We start from the raw sequence: 23259 nt of genomic DNA, 5'->3' as shown, positions 1-23259 counted from the left end.
ATCATGACTCCTCTCCCCTCTGATCATGACTCCTCTTCCCTCTGATCATGACTCCTCTTCCCTCTGGTCTGATCATGACTCCTCTTCCCTCTGATCATGATTCCTCTTCCCTCTGATCGTGACTCCTCTTCCCTCTGATCATGACTCCTCTTCCCTCTGGTCTGATCATGACTCCTCTTCCCTCTGATCATGACTCCTCTTCTCTCTGGTCTGATCATGACTCCTCTCTCTCTGGTCTGATCATGACTCCTCTTCCCTCTGATCATGACTCCTCTCTCTCTGGTCTGATCACGACTCCTCTCTCTCTGGTCTGATCATGACTCCTCTTCCCTCTGATCATGACTCCTCTTCTCTCTGGTCTGATCATGACTCCTCTCTCTCTGGTCTGATCATGACTCCTCTTCCCTCTGATCATGACTCCTCTCTCTCTGGTCTGATTATGACTCCTCTTCTCTCTGGTCTGATCATGACTCCTCTTCTCTCTGGTCTGATCATGACTCCTCTTCTCTCTGGTCTGATCATGACTCCTCTTCCCTCTGATCATGATTCCTCTTCCCTCTGATCATGACTCCTCTTCCCTCTGATCATGACTCCTCTTCCCTCTGGTCTGATCATGACTCCTCTTCCCTCTGGTCTGATCATGACTCATCTTCCCTCTGATCATGACTCCTCTTCCCTCTGATCATGATACCTCTTCCCTCTGATCATGACTCCTCTTCCCTCTGATCATGACTCCTCTTCCCACTGGTCTAATCATGACTTCTCTTCCCTCTGATCATGACTCCTCTTCCCTCTGATCATGACTCCTCTCTCTCTGATTATGACTCCTCTTCTCTCTGGTCTGATCATGACTCCTCTCTCTCTGGTCTGATCATGACTCCTCTTCCCTCTGATCATGACTCCTCTCTCTCTGGTCTGATCACGACTCCTCTCTCTCTGGTCTGATCATGACTCCTCTTCCCTCTGATCATGACTCCTCTTCTCTCTGGTCTGATCATGACTCCTCTCTCTCTGGTCTGATCATGACTCCTCTTCCCTCTGATCATGACTCCTCTCTCTCTGGTCTGATTATGACTCCTCTTCTCTCTGGTCTGATTATGACTCCTCTTCTCTCTGGTCTGATTATGACTCCTCTTCTCTCTGGTCTGATTATGACTCCTCTTCTCTCTGGTCTGATCATGACTCCTCTTCTCTCTGGTCTGATCATGACTCCTCTTCTCTCTGGTCTGATCATGACTCCTCTTCCCTCTGATCATGATTCCTCTTCCCTCTGATCATGACTCCTCTTCCCTCTGATCATGACTCCTCTTCCCTCTGGTCTGATCATGACTCCTCTTCCCTCTGGTCTGATCATGACTCCTCTTCCCTCTGATCATGACTCCTCTTCCCTCTGATCATGATACCTCTTCCCTCTGATCATGACTCCTCTTCCCTCTGATCATGACTCCTCTTCCCTCTGATCACGACTCCTCTTCTCTCTGGTCTGATCATGACTCCTCTTCCCTCTGGTCTGATCATGACTCCTCTTCCCTCTGATCATGACTCCTCTTCCCTCTGGTCTGATCATGATTCCTCTTCCCTCTGATCATGACTCCTCTTCCCTCTGATCATGATACCTCTTCCCTCTGATCATGACTCCTCTTCCCTCTGATCATGACTCCTCTTCCCACTGGTCTAATCATGACTTCTCTTCCCTCTGATCATGACTCCTCTTCCCTCTGATCATGACTCCTCTCTCTCTGATTATGACTCCTCTTCCCTCTGGTCTGATCATGACTCCTCTTCTCTCTGGTCTGATTATGACTCCTCTTCCCTCTGGTCTGATCATGACTCCTCTTCTCTCTGGTCTGATCATGACTCCTCTTCCCTCTGGTCTGATCATGACTCCTCTTCTCTCTGTTCTGATTATGACTCCTCTTCCCTCTGGTCTGATCATGACTCCTCTTCCCTCTGATCATGATTCCTCTTCCCTCTGATCATGACTCCTCTTCCCTCTGATCATGACTCCTCTTCCCTCTGATCATGACTCCTCTTCCCTCTGGTCTGATTATGACTCCTCTTCTCTCTGGTCTGATTATGACTCCTCTTCTCTCTGGTCACGGTCTATTCATGAGCCATGATGTTGCAGAGTAGACTTCCAAAGCCAGAGCCAGCCCTGATTTATGAATAAAGGTACCAACCCTAAGCAGCACTTCTGTTCTGAGGGTGTGTGGATTAATCCCTCTGTTGAAATGTTAGACAGACAGCATTAGAAACAGGAGAGCAACAAAACAAACTAGAGGGCAACCATGGTATCAAATATCTTTAGAATCCCCAGCTAACAGCCTCCCTATTCCCCCCAGGCTACTCCAGGTTAGTCCAGGCTACTCCAGGTTAGTCCAGGCTACTCCAGGCTACTCCAGGTTAGTCTAGGCTACTCCGGGTTAGTCTAGGCCACTCCAGGCTACTCCAGGTTAGTCCAGGCTACTCCAGGTTAGTCTAGGCCACTCCAGGCTACTCCAGGCTACTCCAGGTTAGTCCAGGCTACTCCAGGTTAGTCTAGGCCACTCCAGGCTACTCCAGGCTACTCCAGGCTACTCCAGGTTAGTCCAGACTACTCCAGGTTAGTCTAGGCTACTCCAGGTTAGTACAGGCCACTCCAGGCTACTCCAGGCTACTCCAGGTTAGTCCAGGTTAGTCCAGGCTACTCCAGGTTAGTACAGGCCACTCCAGGCTACTCCAGGTTAGTCCAGGCTACTCCAGGTTAGTACAGGCCATATCCAGGCTACTCCAGGTTAGTCCAGGCTACTCCAGGTTAGTCTAGGCTACTCCAGGTTAGTACAGGCCACTCCAGGCTACTCCAGGCTAGTCCAGGTTACTCCAGGTAAGTCTAGGCTACTCCAGGTTAGTACAGGCCACTCCAGGCTACTCCAGGCTACTCCAGGCTAGTCCAGGCTACTCCAGGTTAGTCCAGGTTAGTCCAGGCTACTCCAGGTTAGTCCAGGCTACTCCAGGTTAGTCCAGGCCACTCCAGGTTAGTCCATGCCACTCCAGGTTAGTCCAGGCTACTCCAGGTTAGTCCAGGCTACTCCAGGTTAGTCCAGGCTACTCCAGATAAGTCCAGGCTACTCCAGATAAGTCCAGGCTACTCCAGGTTAGTCCAGGCCACTCCAGGCTACTCCAGGCTACTCCAGGTTAGTCCAGGCTACTCCAGGTTAGTCTAGGCTACTCCAGGTTAGTACAGGCCACTCCAGGCTACTCCAGGCTAGTCCAGGTTACTCCAGGTAAGTCTAGGCTACTCCAGGTTAGTACAGGCCACTCCAGGCTACTCCAGGCTACTCCAGGCTAGTCCAGGCTACTCCAGGTTAGTCCAGGTTAGTCCAGGCTACTCCAGGTTAGTCCAGGCTACTCCAGGTTAGTCCAGGCTACTCCAGGTTAGTCCAGGCTACTCCAGGTTAGTCCAGGTTAGTCCAGGCTACTCCAGGCTACTCCAGGCTACTCCAGGCTACTCCAGGTTAGTCTAGGCTACTCCAAGTTAGTCCAGGCTGTAGTAACACATTCCAATGGCACCCTATTCCCTATACTGTATAGTGCACTACTTTTGACCAGAGCTCTATGGTTCCTGGTCAAAAGTAGTGCACTATGAAGGGAATAGGCTGCCATTTGGTTTAAAATACGTGTGTGTGTGTGAACAGTGACTGAACAGCTCTGATAACTGTCGGCCCGGGGTAAGTATAAGTATGTTTCAAGTGAGTGTTAGCAGCGCAGGCGGGGTGAGGCAGCCACTTCTGATTGGCAGACTGTCTGACGTCTGTTTATGCACTAATGGGACCTCTAAAGTAAAGAAGTGTCTGGAAGAGCATTATGTTCACTTCTTCACTCAGACAGGACACATACTCACACACAGCTTCCGCAGAGGCGCACACACAGCTATGTCTTACTATAATTGTGATTACTTTTTGGCGACCAACAATTGATTCCCATTCAAAATTATATTTTCCCTTACCTCTAACCCTAACCCCTAACCCTAACCCCTAACCCTAACCCCTAACCCTAACTCCTAACCCTAACCCCTAACCCTAAAATAGCCTTTCTACAAGTGAGGACCGGCAAAATGTGGATTCTAGTTGGTTTACTGTTGTTATGAAACGGGTACACACACAAGACTCTGGAAACACGTCAACCTGCAGGTTCTCTCAAAACAGCAACAAATTCAGATCATTTTCATGAAGTGTGATTTATAGAGGCAACAATAAACCAGTCAATCTGCATGCTTTATGAGTATAAATAAATAACTAGTGAGATACATATTTGTGCCATGAAAAATTAAAAAGAAAATGGTATTTCATTGCAACCACATTAGGGTGTAGACAGAAGAAAAACATGGTGCTGCCTTAAAACCAATGTTGCTTTAGCCGGGCGGAAAGAGTGATGAAATTAACAAAGGAAAGGAAATCTGGAGGATCTATTTTTAGTTGTTAAGGATAAGAGCTGTGAGGTTAATGTGAGGTTAATGTGTGGTTAAGTGTGAGTTTTTGCTTTTTTGCTTTGTCGTAATAGTGTATTGTGTGTAGATTGATGAGGGGGGGAAAAAACAATTTAATCCATTTTAGAATTTAACATAACAAAATGTGGAATAAGTCAAGAGGTCTGAATACTTTCTGAATGCACTGTAAGCGTAGAGTTCATTAAAGTTTTTATTAAAGTGTATTAATGTGTCACTCCTCAATATAACAAGTGTAACAACACTGACAGAATACTGTGGGAGTACAGAGTACTGGCTTGGGGGTGTTGTTGAAATGTAGTTAAGTCTTTGAATGGGCCTGTCCAGTTGGACTGATATGTTCTGTCTTGGTCTCTCTGGTGTGACAGGAAGAATAGCTGTGGCACAGCACACAGACAGAGACTGAGAGACACACAGACAGAAACAGAGACAGACAGACAGACAGCAACAGAGACAGAGAGACACACAGACAGACAGACACAGACAGACAGACACAGAGAGACAGACACACAGACAGAGACACACATAGACAGACACAGAGACAGACAGAGACAGACTGACACAGAGACAGACAGACACAGAGACAGAGAGAGAGACAGAGAGAGAGACAAAGACAGACAGAGACAGAGACAGACAGACAGACACAGAGACAGACACAGAGACAGACACAGAGACAGACAGAGACAGACAGACACAGAGACAGACACAGAGGAGAGAGAGAGAAAGACAGAGAGAGAGAGAGAGAGAGAAAGATAGAGAGAGACAGACAGACAGACAGACAGACAGACAGACAGACAGACAGACAGACAGACAGACACAGAGAAAAGGCAGACAGACAGACACACAGACAGAGAGACATACACAGACAGAGACACACAGACAGACAGACACAGAGACAGAGACAGACAGACAGAGACAGACAGAGACAGCGACAGAGAGAGACACAGAGAGAGAGGAGAGAGAGAGAGAGAGAGAAAGACAGAGAGAGAGAGAAAGACAGAGAGAGAGAGAGACAGAGAGACAGAGAGAGAGACAGACAGCCACATAGACAGACAGACAGACAGACAGAGAGACAGAGAGAGAGAGACAGACAGACAGAGAGACAGAGAGAGAGAGACAGACAGACAGAGAGACAGAGAGAGAGAGACAGAGAGACAGAGACACAGACACAGAGAGAGAGAGACAGAGAGACAGAGAGAGAGAGAGAGAGAGAGAGAGAGAGTCTAGGTTGCATCCCTAATGGCACCCTATTCCCTTTATAGTACATTACTTTTGACCAGGGGCAAAAAAGTAGTGCGTTACATAAGGGTTAGGGTGCCATAAGGGAGGCCACCTAGGATACATAGGGAGGTAACCTAGGATACATAGGGAGGTAACCTAGGATACATAGGGAGGTAACCTAGGATACATAGGGAGGTAACCTAGGATACATAGGGAGGGAGAGTATTATTGGCTGGGATCCTCTGCAGCACAATAATGGGTTAATTCAGGATAAACCATAAGGGACGGACGGTCAAGCTATTTCAGAGATGGTTTAAAAAGGTTCCGGCTTAGATTTGGTATTTATTTCCAATGGTCTATTCTCCTTCTCTGGACAGGTGATTGTTGAAGGGCATTGCTATTTTCAATATCAAACTAACATGTCATCTTTCTACATGTTAAATGTCTTTCACTTTCTTTTAGTAGTTCTTCCATTAAGAGATATGTACATTTTTTTTTAGCTTTGTGGGCGACACGACTAAATTCACATAGAAATGTGAGTTATAGATCTGTCATTCTCATTGAAAGCAAGCCTGAGAAGCGGTAGATCCGTTCTACTTCTACGATTCCCGTCCTTAAACACGTTTTTTTTTGGGGGGGGTGGGGGGTTACTGGTCAGTCAATTATCTAATTATTTAATTTAGCCTGTGTAGTGGTCTGCATTCCAATGAGAAAACCTTTCTCCCCTCACACAGTTTTACACACAAAAGCTGAGAGGGTCAGGAACAAGAAGTTAACACGTTACACTGTAACAGAGTACAGAGTACAGCAATAGCAAACATGACAGGAAATACTGAAGCTTAAGCATTCATTAATTTTCTGCTGATTGCACTTGTTTTGGTTGAAAATGTAAAAAGTTAAATCAACTTCCAAATCTGAAGCATGCAATAAAGTTTTTTACAAGTCCCGTGTAGCTCAGTTGGTAGAGCATTGCGTTTGCAACGCCAGGGTTGTGGGTTCGATTTCCCACGGGGGGCCAGTATGAATTTTTTTTTTAATAAAGAGAAAATAACTCAAATGTATGCACTCACTAACTGCAAGTCGCTCTGGATAAGAGCATCTGCTAAATGACTAAAATGTCAAATGTAAGTGTGTTTCACTCACCTTCTCTATTCCAGAGGTCAAATCCATTGTCCTCGAGTTGAAGGGCTGAGATATAGTTCAAAAGTGAAAGGTATTGGAGGGGTTGGATAGCTCTCTCCTCTTCAGAGAACTGTGGACTCTCTGCTCCACATGAGTCTGACAGAGCTTAAACGACTGGCTGGAGGGATTCCCTGGAACACTCATGCCAACCAATCACAGCAAATGAAAAAAAAAATCCCACAACCAATAGAATTGAAGCGGTATTTTCCCCCTCCGCCCACTTTGTTCTCTCTCTTTCCTACAAATTTGTGAACACCCCATCCTCTGGAACCGAGAGAGACATGACATCACCGAAGAGTGAGAACGCGATATCAGGTCCGAGGAATGTGCTGGTCACATAGTACCCGTCCCAGGAATAGGGTGCCATTTGGAACGCATATATATAGTTGTGATCTCTTACTGTTGGGTAGACGTTTCCTGTACCGTTGAATCAACAGCTTTATTTTGCCTTTTTATGGAAGAGCGGAAGGGGGTGAATCAGACGTACGCAGTACAAACCCACGCACTGAAGTTAAGATTGCGGGGGCCGAGAACGAGACAGTCAGCCATACTTACTCTGTAGAAATGATTCATTATTCTAACCTCATTCCAGTGTGGCTGTTTTTAAACAGATCCGTGACTGAGCCAACGTTGCACATTCACCCCAACAGAATATATACATTGGTATGAATGGGACACAATGTTCAGTACAGTTAGGGTTTTGGACATAAAATACTTTTTCTTAATTACTAAAGTCTACAGTCAGTACTGAATCACACATGCTTCAGAGAACATTGACTGAAATAGCACCCTATCCTCTAGTGCACTATATTTCACCAGAGACCTATGGGCCCCCCTAGTCAAATTTAGTGCACTACACAGTGAATAGGTTGTAATTTCTCTGCACAACCTTTGTAAATGTTTTCTATCAAATCCTGCCATCTATAGGCTATAGGTAAAATAAACTCCCTTTCAAAATGACATTACTTTGTGTTTTCTGTATTAAATTGTTCCGTTTTCATAGAGAACTAGAAAGTAATTTTCCATGGAACAAAATGTGTCGGACTTGCTTCAGCTGGCCCGAAGTATTATGGCAGTCGAAGAAACGTAGAATCAATTCAGTTATTGACTGCTGGTCGCAAGTCCCATTAATGATCCATTCATACAGAACACTACCCAGAGATATGACAACCATAAAAAGTAGGTACGGTAGATGTGATTGAGAGATGCTTATCACTCTTATTGATATTGTTCATCAATCATTTCAAACAATGTCACATTCATTAGACAATTGTGTGATAGAAAAATACAAAATAAAACACAAGGAGTTGTTCAATCAATTAATTATATTAATATGATAATAAAACTACTTTATTAAAGGTGTTCATTTCATTTGGACATTAACACATCAGTGGCATCATCAATAGTTACGATTTGATTGATAGATCCACTGATAGCGTCGGGGACATGGTGATTGACACATCTCCATCAGTTAGACTTGGGATACATTGAAGAAACAATCTTTACACCTACCTAGTAGCAAAATTCCTGTAACTTTCCCAAAAATTCCCTGGTTTTCCTCAAATCCTGGTTGGATTTCCTGGTTATTCCCTTGTAAATTCCAGGAATATGGGGCGGCAGGTAGCTTAGTGGTTAAGAGCGTAGTGCCAGTAACCGAAAGGTCACTGGTTCTAATCCCCGAGCCGACTAGGTGAAAAATCTGTCGATGTGCCCTTGAGCAAGGCACTTAACCCTAATTGCTCCTGTAAGTCGCTCTGGATAAGAGCGTCTGCTAAATGACTAAAATGTAAATGTAAATGTAATATTCCAAACAGGATTTCTGGAAAAAACTGAGAATTTGGGGGAAGTTACCGGAATATTCAAACCTACCCCTCACCTTTAGAATAGAAAGACAGCTTTATATTTTACAATCTGGACATTTAACTGCTAACCCTCTATATCTCAGTACTCTAGTGGTCTTGGGGGAAATTACAATAAGATCAGTCATTGACAAAACAATTCCTTTAAAAAAAAAAGACAAGCAATAATAAACGGCTTCTGAAAAGGTGTTGAGGCTTTGGATGAATCTCAAAAGTCCTCGATTCCTCACATCCTCTCCTCAGCTCCTTCTCAACGTGTCAGAAGGAAGGTAGGAGACAGGATGCGAAGGAAGGACTTTTAAAAGAGCATCCTTTGATTATGAAATTAAATGGAATGGCTCACAAGAATGGCTGGCAAAGTGATGTTTCAGACACGGTCGGTCTAAAACATCAGCTCAACAAAATCCTTAAGCTCAAACCAAAGTACTCTATTCTATTGACCAATGACAGCACAGCAAGTAGACTGGCGGCAGGAGAAGAGGTCGGCATCAGAGCATAAAACACCCCAAAGTGTAGTGCACTACTTTTGACCATAGCACTATGGTATAGAACAAGTCACTTCCTCCCATGGTCAATTGCTGTGTAACGCATAATGAATCTCCACAGCTCTCTCTGGGTGCGTCCCAAAAAAATAGCACCCTATTCCTTATTATAGGGCACTACTTCTGACCAGAGCCCCAGTCAAATGTAGTGCACTAAATAGGGACTAGGGCCCTTAAGACCCTGGTCAGGAGTAGGGAATTATATAGGGACTAGGGTGCCATTTAATTTCTCAGGTTCGCTCCACCATACTGGCAGGTAGCCAACCCAGAATCAACCCCTAACCAATCAACCCCTAACCAATTAACCCAGACCATCCCAGAATCAACCCCTAACCAATCAACCCAGACCATCCCAGAATCAACCCCTAACCAATTAACCCCTAACCAGCCAACCCAGACCATCACAGACTCAACCCCTAACACCTGGTGTACATATAAGAGGATTGGATAGTGGTCAGCAATATGGCAAAAATTGATCCTTTATTTATAAAGGTTTGCCTTTAGACACAAATATCTATTTTGCAAGAGAGACCCGTTAAAAAAAACTATCTCACCAGAAGGCAAGGTGATGCTACTACCATCCTGCTGGTACCTTGACTATCCAAATCTTTCAGATCTACTCAAGAGCCTAGGGTGGAGGAGCTAGGAGTTGACTCTAGACCAGGCCCTAGCTAGCCACTTCCCCTTGGTTTAAAACGTAAACCCCAACCCCACTACCCAGACCCTAGCCTGGGTACCCTAGCCTGGGTACCAGTCTGTTTCTGCCATCATTCCACTCCTCCATGCTAAACATACAGCACATGACAGAGGACAAGGAGCGGAATGTTAGCAGAAACGGACTGGTACCCAGTACAACCACAACCCATCTCTGTGGCACTTAAAGCGCTTGAGGCCGGTTCTAATAAAGCGCTGTTGGCCCGTCTGTTGTTCTAGAACTACATGATGATGCGTGGTTCAGGCACCGAGTCGGTGATGGACTTGTGAGGAAGCACGTTGGCACCGTTGAGGTAGAGCTCATCGTTCACAATAACATCCTCCCCAAGGACTGTCACATTCTCCATACGCACCTGAGAGAGAGACAGAGAGAGAGACAGAGAGAGAGAGAGAGAGAGTTAGAGAGAGAGAGAAGGCATAGGACACATACTGTATACATGTGAAATACAGACATTTATTCAAAAACTTTATTTCAAGTGTTTGAGCTGAGGTGCGTTTGATGATTTGGCTTGGCGTTTGGGCCTAATCATTGTTCACAGACCACTGGATATTATGGAAATACTTTCAGTGAGGGAATGAGCACATTCAGGGACAAACACAGATATGATCAAGACAAGGAGAAACTGAATATTTAATTATAGATCAAACAGAACTGAGTCACAACAGGCTGAGTTTACACAGGCTGCCCAGATCAGCTCCATTTGCAAACGATTGGGTAAAAGATCAGAATTGGGCAGCCTGTGTAAACGCAGCCATGCTGTGTTTAGCTGAAGTATGGCTTTAGAGTCTGCAGACTTTTTTGGGGGGAAATTCCATTGTGTCATATCCTGTGTACCAGACCCAACTTAAACCAAGCACATCAAGTATGTGTGATGTCACACGTCCATGTTACTCAGGCAGGGTGTGTGCTGCCATCAGTGGAGTGAGTACGTTACTCAGGCAGGGTGTGCGCTGCCATCAGTGGAGTGAGTCAAGTTAATGAAGCAGTAGACTGTGTCCTATATACCCCCCCCCCCCCCCCCCCCCCCCAAAAAAACAACAACATTTCCTGTTTTATATCACAGCTCTTCTATTCATATATATAGTCAAAATCAAAACACATTTACTCATCAAGGCCTATTTACATCAGCAGTTGTCACAAAGTGTTTTACAGTAAGCCTTTGAGTATGGTCTACTCACCCACTGTCCCTGTGTGTGTGTGTGTGTGTGTGTGTGTGTGAGTGAGTGAGTGAGTGAGTGAGTGAGTGAGTGAGTGAGTGAGTGAGTGAGTGAGTGAGTGAGTGAGTGAGTGAGTGAGTGAGTGAGTGAGTGAGTGAGTGAGTGAGTGAGTGAGTGAGTGAGTGAGTGAGTGAGTGAGAGAGAGAGAGAGAGAGAGTGAGAGAGAGAGAGAGAGAGAGAGTGTGTGTGAGTGAGTGAGTGAGTGAGTGAGTGAGTGAGTGAGTGAGTGAGTGAGTGAGTGTGTGAGAGTGAGTGTGAGTGTGTGTGTGTAAAGATTGAGTCTAGTTAATAAAGCGGTAAACTGTCCTCTACTCCTCTTTCACACAAACAAATAATATCTCTGTGGTATTATTACACAGACACAACTCAATATTCAACATGGTCTAAAAATCACCCACTGTGTGTGTCTCTTCTCTACTCACCCACTGTCCTACGGAGGAGCTCCACCCTACGATGCAGGACTCTAGCCAAGAGTGTGATCTGACCCTTGACCCCTTCAGTACCGTACACCTTTTTATCCTGACGCCGTCCTCCAGCACCACGCCGGCCCCGATGGTGACGTTGGGCCCGATGGTGCAGTTCTCCCCTATCTGGGCAGTAGGGTCCTGGAGCAGAACACGGAGCAATGGCAGGTCAGAACAGGGCATGTATTCGTAAAGCCGATCTTGGATGAGGTCCTTCCTGTCCATATATAATCTTATTCATTATGATCTTAAAAGGCTAAACTGATCCCAGATCAGTACACTGACAACAGGGAGCCTGGTAGGTTATATATGCTATTCAGATGAGGCGCCCTCTGGTGGAATGTGTGTGTAAGTGTAGGGACACACTACGTGTGTAACTTCGTTATACAGATAGCGTGGCCTACAATCTTACGCCAGTGTCTGTCTATATTTTGTGGCTCAGTCCAGAAACAAACCCTAGGCCCTCGAGATCTGAAAAGGTGTCAGCAAAATGGAGGAAATACCACCAAGCCAATCAGAGGGCAGCAAAATTGAGGAAATACAACCAAGCCAATCAGAGGGCAGCAAAATGGAGGAAAATCTACCAAGCCAATCAGAGGGCAGCAAAATTGAGGAAATTCTACCAAGCCAATCAGAGGGCAGCAAAATTGAGGAAATACCACCAAGCCAATCAGAGGGCAGCAAAATTGCGCAAATACCACCGAGCCAATCAGAGGGCAGGGTGGAGCTACTATCATATTACTTCCACATATGCGATGTTTTTTTCAGATCTGCCCGTCTTGGTTGACTCACCACCAGTACGTTACCCAGGAACCCAGGCCCAGTCCTCAGTCTGTCAGGCGTGTGTTGTCGAACAGACTGCAGGTACATACACATCCCTGTCAGGAAGTCCTTGGGCTGACCAATGTCCATCCAGAACCCTTGTAGCTCCATGGCGTAGAGATGGTTCTCCTCAGCCATCAATGGGAAGATCTCCTTCTCAATGGAGGTGGGCCTGAGCTGGAGGAAATACAACATACACTGAGTGTACAAAACATTATGAACACCTGCTCTTTCCATGACTCTTTCCAAGTGAATCCAGGTGAAAGTTATGATCCCTTATTGATGTCAAAGGAGGATTTTTAAGCCTTGAGACATGGAATGTGTAGGTATGTGCCATTCAAAAGGGTGAATGGGCAAAACAAAATATTTAAAGTGCCTTTGAACGGGGTATGGTAGGTGCCAGGCACACCAGTTTGAGTGTGTCAAGAACTGCAACGCTGCTGGGTTTTTCACGCTCAATAGTTTCCCGTGTGTTTCAAGATTGGTCCACCACCCAAAGGACATCCAGCCAACTTGACAACTGTGGGAAGCATTGGAGTCAACATGGGCCAGCATCCCTGTGGAACGCTTTCGACACCTTGTAGAGTCCATGCCGACGAATTGAGGCTGTTCTGAGGTGTTCCTAATGTTATGTACACTCAGTGAACATGCCACAATCCACTTTTTTAGCACACAATTTTATCCAACATGACTAACAGTACAGTGAGTGAATACATTTTTCAGAAGATCGGCTGAAGGTTACAAAATAGATTCTAAATAGGATCCATGAAAGAAGCGGCAGGTAGCTCAGTGGGTAAGAGCGTTGTGCCAGTAACCGAAAGGTCGCTGGTTCTAATCCCCGAGCCGACTAGGTGAAAAATCTGTCGATGTGCCCTTGAGCAAGGCACTTAACCCTAATTGCTCCTGTAAGTCGCTCTGGATAAGAGCGTCTGCTAAAATGACTAAAATGTAAAATGAAGCTGTTTCTTTACTAGCTGTGTTGAAACATCACATTATGTGATACATTAAGAGTTTTCCAACTGCACTAACCTCGATCCTCTGGAGCATGGTTGGGCTGAAGATGTACATCCCTGCGTTGATCTTGTTGGAGACGAACACCTGGGGTTTCTCCACAAAACGGTGGATTCGTCCGTTCTCTACCTCGTACATCACCACACCATACTTAGACGGCTCCTCTACCTTCGTTACCTAGGAACAGACGTGTGCTTGTTTGAGATTGACTACATTGCAGTCCGTAAAAATCACCTTGCATCACTAATGATTAGAGCTCTTGTCTTGCTCAAGCTGATCCCCTGAAACATTTTCACAGTGCTGATTGGCTCTACAAGGTTCTATCCAGTAACAACCCATAGCCTCTAAACACAGCTGATAGCGTATAAACCAGTGTGGTAGTATTTCCACCTTGCCCTCTGATGAGCCGGGTGGTATTTTCACCATATGGCTTACACCTAGCCAATCCTCTCAGATCTACAACAGTGCATTTGGAAAGTATTCAGACCCCTTCCCTTTTTCCACTTTGTTCCTTACAGCCTTATTCTAAAAAATTATTAAATCAATAAAAATCCTCAATCTACACACAATACCCCATAATGACAAAGCGAAAACTGAAATTCCTTATTTACATAAGTATTCAGACCCTTTGCTATGAGACTTGAAATTGAGCTCAGGTGCATCCTGTTTCCATTGATCATCCTTGGAGATGTTTCTACAACTTGATTGGAGTCCACCTGTGGTAAATTCAATTGATTGGACATGATTTGGAAAGGCACACACCTGTCTATATAAGGTCCCACAGTTGACAGTGCATGTCAGAGCAAAAACAAAGCCACGAGGTTGAAGGAATTGTCCATAGAGCTCCGAGACAGGATTGTGTCGAGGCACAGATCTGGGGAAGGGTACCAAAACATTTCTGCAGCATTGAAGGTCCCCAAGAACACAATGGCCTTCTTCATTCTTAAATGGAAGAAGCTTGGAACCACCAAGACTCTTCCTAGAGCTGGCCACCCGGCCAAACTGAGCAATCGGGGGAGAAGGGCCTTGGTCAAGGAGGTGACCAACAACCCGATGGTCACTCTGACAGAGCTCCAGAGTTCCTCTGTGGAGATGGGAGAACCTTCCAGAAGGACAACCATCTCTGCAGCACTCCACCAATCAGGCCTTTATGGTAGAGTGGCCAGGCAGAAGCACATGACAGCCTGCTTGGAGTTTGTCAAAAGGCACCTAAAGGACTCTCAGACCATGAGAAACAAGATTATCTGGTCTGGTGAAACCGAGATTAAACTCTTTGGCCGTGAATGCCAAGCGTCACGTCTGGAGGAAACCTGGCACCATCCCTACGGTGAAGCATGGTGGTGGCAGCATCATGCTGTGGGGATGTTTTCCAGCGGCAGGGACTGAGAGACTAGTCAGGAACGAGGGAAAGATGAACGGAGCAAAGTACAGAGAGATCCTTGATGAAAACCTGCTCCAGAGCGCTCAGGACCTCAGACTGGGGCAAAGGGTCACCTTCCAACAGGACAACGACCCTAAGCACACAGCCAAGACAACGCAGGAGTGGCATTGGGACAAGTCTCTGAATGTCCTTGAGTGGCCCAGCCAGAGCCCGGACTTGAACCCGATCGAACATCTCTGGAGAGACCTGAAAATAGCTGTGCAGCCACGCTCCCCATCCAACCTGACCGAGCTTGAGAGGATCTGCAGAGAGGAATGGGAGAAAATCCCCCAAATACAGGTGTGCCAAGCTTGTAGCGTCATACCCAAGAAGACTCGAGGCTGTAATCACTGCCAAAGGTGCTTCAACAAAGTACTGAGTAAATGGACTGAATACTTGTGTAAATGTGATTTCAGTTTTAATTTTTTGATAAAATGTGCAAAATTCTAAAAACCTGTTTTTGCTTTGTCATTATGGGGTATTGTGTGTAGATTGATGAGGGGGAAATAACTATTTAATCTATTGTAGAATAAGGCTGTAACGTAACAAAATGTGGAAAAAGTCAAGGGGTCTGAATACTTTCCGAATACACTGTTCAGGAGTATCTAGGGTGTAGGAGTTATGGGTTGTTACGGTTTATGGACAGGGCCAACATTAAAACAGTTTAACTTTTACCACAATGGTTCCCTCTCTGCCGTGGTGCTTGTGGAACTTTAACATGTCCTCGAAGGGGAAGTCACAGATGACATCACTGTTGAGGACGAAGAACGGCTCGTCGTTGTCTGTTAGCAGCTCTCTGGCCAGAGCAAGAGGACCGGCTGGGGGACAAGGACAACACACTCTGGGTGAACAATTATATTCTATTAACTTTGTGTATTATCCGTAAGTATAAAGGACATACAAACTGGGGGGTGAACAGTTCAATTCTATTCAATCAACTAGATTTTTATGCCTATAAAAAGGATCCATTGCTGCTGGGCTGAAAGTGTCCGAACACCATAGATACATTCATTCTGCAGCATCAGAATGTCCTCACATTATGTTGTAGCTCATGAGTATGTCCTGAACATGTGACCGCTGACCACCAGACCATTTCACAGTCAGGAAAATCCTGTCCCTATTCATGAGCAAAGAGGACCATGGGAAAGCCCTAAACAAGGCACTGACAGACTGGTACGATTGTTGAGCGTCTGCCGGCCCGATAGTACTTAGCACCTCTGAACAGAGTGCCGGCCGTAATTTGCAAACCGATTCTATAATAAACAACATGCAAAAAATGTCAACGATTTTCCTGAGTTAGTTCACGTAAGGAAATCAGTCAATTCTTAGGCCTTAATCTATGGATTTCACATGACTGGGAATACTGATATGCATCTGTTGGTCACAGATACTGTACCTTCAAAAAAAGGTAGGGGGCGTGGATCAGAAAACTAGTCAGTATCTGGTGTGACCACCATTTGCCTCATGCAGCGTGTCACATCTCCTTTGCATAGAGTTGATCAGGCTGTTGATTGGGAAACCCAGCCGCGAGCTGCCCAGCGACGCGAGCCTACCAGACGGGCCAAATGCCTTTCATGCTCGCTTCGAGGCAAGCAACACTGAAGCATGCATGAGAGCACCAGCTGTTCCGGACGACTGTGTGATCACGCTCTCCGTAGCCGATGTGAGCAAGACCTTTAAACAGGTCAACATTCACAAGGACGCGGGGCCAGACGGATTACCAGGACGTGTACTCAGAGCATGCGCGGACAAACTGGCAAGTGTCTTCACTGACATTTTCAACCTGTCCCTGTCTGAGTCTGTAATACCAACATGTTTCAAGCAGACCACCATAGTCCCTGTGCCCAAGAAAGCGAAGGTAACCTGCCTAAATGACTACCGACCCGTAGCACTCACGTCTGTAGCCATGAAGTGCTATGAAAGGCTGGTCATGGCTCACATCAACACCATCATCCCGGAAACCCCAGACCCACTCCAATGCCTGTTCACCGACTGCGTAGCCAAGCACCACTCCAACACCATCATTACGTTTGCTGACGACACAACAGTGGTAGGCCTGATCACGGACAACGATGAGACAGCCTATAGGGAGGAGGTCAGAGACCTGGCAGTGTGGTGCCAGGACAACAACCTCTCCCTCAATGTGAGCAAGACAAAGGAGCTGATCGTAGACTACAGCAAAAGGAGGGCCGTACAGGCCTTGCGACATGGGGCCGTGCATTATCATGCTAAAACATGAGGTGATGGCAGCGAATGAATGGCACGACAATGGGCCTCAGGATCTCATCATGGTATCTGTGTAATGATCATGCTGTTTAAATCAGCTGCTTGATATGCCACACCTGTCAGGTGGATGGATTATCTTGGCAAAGGAGAAAAGCCCACTAACAGGGTTGTAAACCAATTTGTGCACAACATTTGAGAGAAATAAGCTTTTTGTGCATATGGAACATTTCTGGGATATTTTATTTCTGCTCATTTTTGTATTTATTAAGGATCCCCATTAGTTCCTCCCAAGGCAGCAGCTACTCTTCCTGGGGTCCAGCTACATTAAGGCAGTTATATACAATTTAAAATATTACATGACATTACATTTCACAACACATTAAGTGTGTTCCCTCAGGCCACTACTTCGCGTATGCGTTGGTCTGTGCCTGTGTGTCTCTTCACAGTCCCCGCTGTTCCATAAGGTGTATTTTTTAACTGTTTTTTTAAATTTGATTCTACTGCTTGCATCAGTTACCTGATGTGGAATAGAGTTCCATGTAGTCATGGCTCTATGTAGTACTGTGCGCCTCCCATAGTCTGTTCTGGACTTGGGGACTGTGAAGAGACCTTTGGTGGCATGTCTCGTGGGCTATGCATGGGGTGTCCGAGCTGTGTGCCAGCATTCCAAACAGACCGCTCGGTGCATTCAACACGTCAACACTTCTTACAAAAAGTCAATCTCTCCTCTACTTTGAACCACGAGAGATTGACATGAATATTATTAATGTTAACTCTCCATGTACATTTAAGGGCCAGCCGTGCTGCCCTGTTCTGAGCCAATTGTAATTTTCCTAAATCCCTCTTTGTGGCACCTGACCACATGACTGGACAGTAGTCCAGGTGCTACAAAACTAGGGCCTGTAGGACCTGCCTTGTTGATAGTGTTGTTAAGAAGGCAGAGTTGCGCTTTATTATGGACAGACTTCTCCCCAACTTAGCTACTGTAGCATCAACATGTTTTGACCATGACAGTTTACAATCCAAATTACTCCAAGCAGTTTAGTCATCTCAACTTGCTCAATTTCCACATTATTAATTGCAAGATTTAGTTGAGGTATAGGGTTTAGTGAATGATTTGTCCCAAATACAATGCTTTTAGTTTTTGAAATATTTAGGACTAACTTATTTCTTGCCCCCATTTTGAAACTGACTGAAGCTCTTTGTCAAATGTTGCAGTAATTTCACTCTCTGTAGTAACTGACGTGTATACAGTCGTGGTCAAAAGTTGAGAATGACACAAATATTAATTTTCACAAAGTCTGCTGCCTCAGTTTTTATGATGGCAATTTGCATATACTCCAGAATGTCATGAAGAGTGATCAGATGAATTGCAATTAATTGCAAAGTCCCTCTTTGCCAGGAAAATGAACTTAATCCCAAAAAAACATTTCCACTGCATTTCAGCCCTGCCACAAAAAGGACCAGCTGACATCATGTCAATGATTATCTCGTTAACACAGGTGAGAGTGTTGACGACGACAAGGCTGGAGATCACTCTGTCATGCTGATTGAGTTAGAATAACAGACTGGAAGCTTTAAAAGGAGGGTGGTGCTTGAAATCATTGTTCTTCTTCTGTTAACCATGGTTACCTGCAAGGAAACACGTGTCGTCATCATTGCTTTGCACAAAAAGGGCTTCACAGGCAAGGATATTGCTGCTAGTAAGATTGCACCTAAAATCAACCATTTATCGGATCAAGAACTTCAAGGAGAGAGGTTCAATTGTTGTGAACAAGGCTTCAGGGCGCCCAAGAAAGTCCAGCAAGCGCCAGGACCGTCTCCTAAAGTTGATTCAGCTGCGGAATCGGGGCACCACCAGTGCAGAGCTTGCTCAGGAATGGCAGCAGGCAGGTGTGAGTGCATCTGCACGCACAGTGAGGCGAAGACTTTTGGAGGATGGCCTGGTGTCAAGAAGGGCAGCGAGGAAGCCACTTCTCTCCAGGAAAAACATCAGGGACAGACTGATATTCTGCAAATGGTACAGGGATTGGACTGCTGAGGACTGGGGTAAAGTCATTTTCTCTGATGGATCCCCTTTCCGATTGTTTGGGGCATCCGGAAAAAAGCTTGTCCGGAGAAGACAAGGTGAGCGAGCGCTACCATCAGTCATGTGTCATGTGTCATGTCAACAGTAAAGCATCCTGAGACCATTCATGTGTGGGGTTGCTTCTCAGCCAAGGGAGTGGGCTCACTCACAATTTTGCCTAAGAACACAGCCATGAATAAAGAATGTTACCAACACATCCTCCGAGAGCAACTTCTCCCAACCATCCAAGAACAGTTTGGTGACGAACAATGCCTTTTCCAGCATGATGGAGCACCTTGCCATAAGGCAAAAGTGATAACTAAGTGGCTCGGGAACAAAACATCGAAATTTTGGGTCCATGGCCAGGAAACTCCCCAGACCTTAATCCCATTGAGAACTTGTGGTCAATCCTCAAGAGGCGGGTGGACAAACAAAAACCCACAAATTCTGATAAACTCCAAGCATTGATTATGCAAGAATGGGCTGCCATCAGTCAGGATCTGGCCCAGAAGTGAATTGACAGCATGCCAGGGCAGATTGCAGAGGTCTTGAAAAAGAAGGGTCAACACTGCAAATATTGACTCTTTGCATAAACTTAATGTAATTGTCAATAAAAGCCTTTGACACTTATGGAATGCTTGTAATTATACTTCAGTATACCATAGTAACATCTGAAAAAAATATCTAAAAACACTGAAGCAGCAAACTTTGTGAAGACCAATACTTGTGTCATTCTCAAAACATTTGACCACGACTGTAGTGTTGAGTCATCCGCATACATAGACACACTGGCTTTACTCAAAGCCAGTGGCATGTCGTTAGTAAAGATTGAAAAAAGTAAGGGGCCTAGACAGCTGCCCTGGGGAATTCCTGATTCTACCTGGATTATGTTGGAGAGGCTTCCATTAAAGAACACCCTCTGTGTTCTATTAGACAGGTACCCCTTTATCCACAATATAGCAGGGGGTGTAAAGCCATTACACATATGTTTTTCCAGCAGCAGACTATAATCAATAATGTCAAAAGCTACACTGAAGTCTAACAAAGCAGCTCCCACAATATTTTTATCATCAATTTCTCTCAGCTAATCATCAGTAATTTGTGTAAGTGCTTGTTGAATGTCCTTCCCTATAAGCATGCTGAAAGTCTGTTAATTTGTTAACTGTAAAATAGCATTGTATCTGGTCAAACACAATTTTTTTCAAAAGTTTACTAAGGGTTGGTAACAGGTTGATTGGTCGGCTATTTGAGCCAGTAAAGGGGGCTTCACTATTCTTGGGTAGCGGAATGACTTTTGCTTCCCTCCAGGCCTGAGGGCACACACTTTCTTGTAGGCAAAGATTGACGATATGGCAAATAGGAGTGGCAATATCGTCCGCTATTATCCTCAGTAATTTTCCATCCAAGTTGTCAGACCAAGTTGCTCATGAAACAGTGTACATGTAGAAACTCACAAAAATTACATCCGTCAGTTGCCAACGGCGGGTGGTCCCTATAACACACCGCGCCGACAGCAAGCCAACGGCCCTGTACTGTGCACACCGACAAACGGTCTGGTGAGATTTCTCCCTAACTTGCAGGAGCAGACTAATGACTGTATACGCCGTACCTGTTCCAAGTGGTTCCTTCTCGTGTGACAGGGAGATTCTAATACCAAGCTGTAAACAGAAACAGTACGTGGGTCAAGTACTTAGTAATTAGTTTAGACAAAAAGCTCAAATACAAAAAAACAATAGATACATTGACAACAGGAGAAAGCCTTACCCTCTCTTCCTGAACCCTCATCTCTCGCTCCAACAGATCTGACATGTAACTCACAGCCAGGATTACATGGTTAACTCCAGCCTGTCGACAGTCAGACACAGAATAAACAACATACACAGACTTGGCCTTGGAGTCCAACGGCAGAGGAATACTTCCAGGTCTTGTTTAGGCTAGTGGCCACTTTGCTTTCCTGGATATTGTATATTGCATTGTACTAGAGTAGGTAGGTACAACCATTTACACTGTACATGTGAATGTTACAGTAGATTTATAATCCATCTACCAGATAGATTATAAATCCATGATGTATGAATGTACATGACGGCAGGTTGTACGACTCACTAGTCAGCCTTGAGACCCAACAGCAGCCAGAGCAATCCTTCCAGGTCTTGTTTAGACTACTAACAAAACAGTGCTCCTGCTTGTTGTCAATGAGATATTCTCCCATGTTAAATTGTGTAAACAATACGTATGCATACTGTACTAGGTACAGCCAATCCATCTACACTGTACATGTGAATGTTACAGTAGGTCGATTATACATCAATGACGAATGAATATTCACAATGACAGGTTGTAAGAGTCACTAACCTTGACCAGGGCTTCAACTTGATGCAGAAGGATGGGTTTGTTGGCAAACTCCACCAGTGGTTTAGGAACACTGAGGGTTAGAGGCCGGAGTCTGGTTCCATAGCCACCCACTAGGATCAGAGCTTTCATCTTGGCCCAGTACGAGATGGGGTCATCAATGGGTTAAAGAGAGCAGGGTGGCAGCAAGCATCAAATCCTGGGAGATTGAGGTTAGAGTGGCGCCTAGATACAATAATAATCGAAACAAGAGCGAGTCATCGATTACTGTACTAAAGCAGTCAACAACAGTGGATTCAGAGGTGACGCTGTTAAAGAAGTGTGTTCAGAAACATTTGTTGTTTAGATTGAATTGTATTGACCAAACCAGGGCTGAACATGTGTAATATTAGGTTTACCCCTTTAAAAAAAGTTATTCTATGTATAGCAGTCTAGTTGTGCAAGTGTTGACAGTTTCGTGGGCGGTCACCCTCATTCACTCCCCTAGTAAGCGATTGCCCTTGATGGCACAATGCCAATAGCCTTACAACATACTAGAAATCATTTAATTGTACATGAATACACCCCAGTCAGCTAACTATCTGCACCTTTACAGGTGCTATTTTTCTGACTTCCTCATCCTAGGAGCAAGCTAGCTGGTTAGCTAACTAATTGTCTGTCTAGACAAATATACCAAGATAATAACAAAGGATGTTCAACTGATATGAGTAAACCATCACAGTGATTTCAACTCACAGGCAGCTAATTTAGTTAACTACCTAAGTTAGCTAGTTAGCGTCCGGTCTTGGTTAGCTAGCTATCGAAGCTAGCAAAATGAATGAAACATGAAACTGGCAAATGAAATAAACATCAAGCATGATTGCTAGTGAGTTGAGGAACTTCAAAACGATCTACTGAAAAGAAAGATAAATCTAGAAAAAACAAACTCTAAATCACTAGCTAATCAAACTTCATACAGCTACCTAGCTAACGTACAGTAGCTAGCTAGGCAACAATCGTTAGTTGGCTAGCTAGCTGGATGGTAGCTAAAACAACAAAGTACAAAGACAAACAAAACTCACTCATAAAAGTTAATCAACCCTTTGCCAACTTGTTTCTTCAAAGCGTCAAGAAATAGGTATAACTGACCATGTAGCTATATGCCACGTAGCCACTAAACAACATGTAAAACGGGCTTTAAATCCTTGAATGACAAGACAAGAAACACTTCAAAATCTGTCCGAGTGGGCGGATCTAGACCACAATGCCTTTCGACTACAACTCGTAACGTCAAGGAACATTGGAATAAAAGATGCCCTTCACCTTTTGCCGGTGTGGCTCAAAATGCATAAATGTGAATATAATGTGAATTATTTGAGACTATAGGAGTGCATTGTTTTATCATGATATCCAAACATGCGTTTTACTTTGCCTTTTATTAGCAACCCTAGCCGATAATAGAAAAATAAATAAAAATAAATGTCTCAAATCCTTTTTTTGGCCGCGCCCCTTTTTATTTTTGACCAATCAGAGAAAAACAACGTGGCTAGGAAGTGCTGTCAAAATGGCACTGTTTTTATTTATATACATTTTTGTCTTACAATATTGTTTATTTAAGTGAATGGACATGCAAACAAACATCGACAACCTGCAAAACATAACATTTACCACAATATGTGAGTAAACGACAGTGATTGG

At 44.8% G+C, this 23259-nt stretch overlaps 2 protein-coding genes across 2 annotated transcripts in view; both read right to left on the bottom strand.

Moving 5' to 3' along the window:
- Positions 1-6955, bottom strand: part of LOC311114286 (LIM and cysteine-rich domains protein 1-like) — a gene marked incomplete at its 3' end in the record, with an annotated part of 14475 nt that extends 7520 nt beyond the window's left edge. Inside the window, exon 1 of the mRNA XM_084189541.1 lies at positions 6848-6955. Within this exon, the coding sequence (XP_084045667.1) occupies positions 6848-6874 (27 nt within the window). The remainder of the gene's footprint in view (positions 1-6847) is intronic.
- A 1246-nt stretch (positions 6956-8201) lies between these two features.
- LOC311114287 (mannose-1-phosphate guanylyltransferase catalytic subunit beta) lies at positions 8202-22803 on the bottom strand. The gene is made up of 9 exons (XM_084189542.1): positions 22644-22803; positions 21586-21807; positions 20995-21075; positions 20840-20888; positions 15612-15754; positions 13535-13693; positions 12476-12682; positions 11642-11824; positions 8202-10354 (listed from the first exon to the last, which is right to left on the bottom strand). Exons 2-9 carry the CDS (start codon positions 21712-21714, stop codon positions 10223-10225), a joined length of 1083 nt encoding a protein of 360 aa, XP_084045668.1. The 5' UTR covers positions 21715-21807; positions 22644-22803; the 3' UTR covers positions 8202-10222.
- Between the last annotated feature and the right edge of the window lie 456 nt (positions 22804-23259).

Source organism: Coregonus lavaretus (genome assembly GCF_964263955.1).
Source record: "Coregonus lavaretus genome assembly, contig: HAP1_SCAFFOLD_3847, whole genome shotgun sequence".
In the NCBI taxonomy this organism is placed as follows: domain Eukaryota; kingdom Metazoa; phylum Chordata; class Actinopteri; order Salmoniformes; family Salmonidae; genus Coregonus; species Coregonus lavaretus.
The sequence above is the reverse complement of the archived record's forward strand: the minus strand, read 5'-3'. Positions and strand labels throughout refer to the sequence as shown.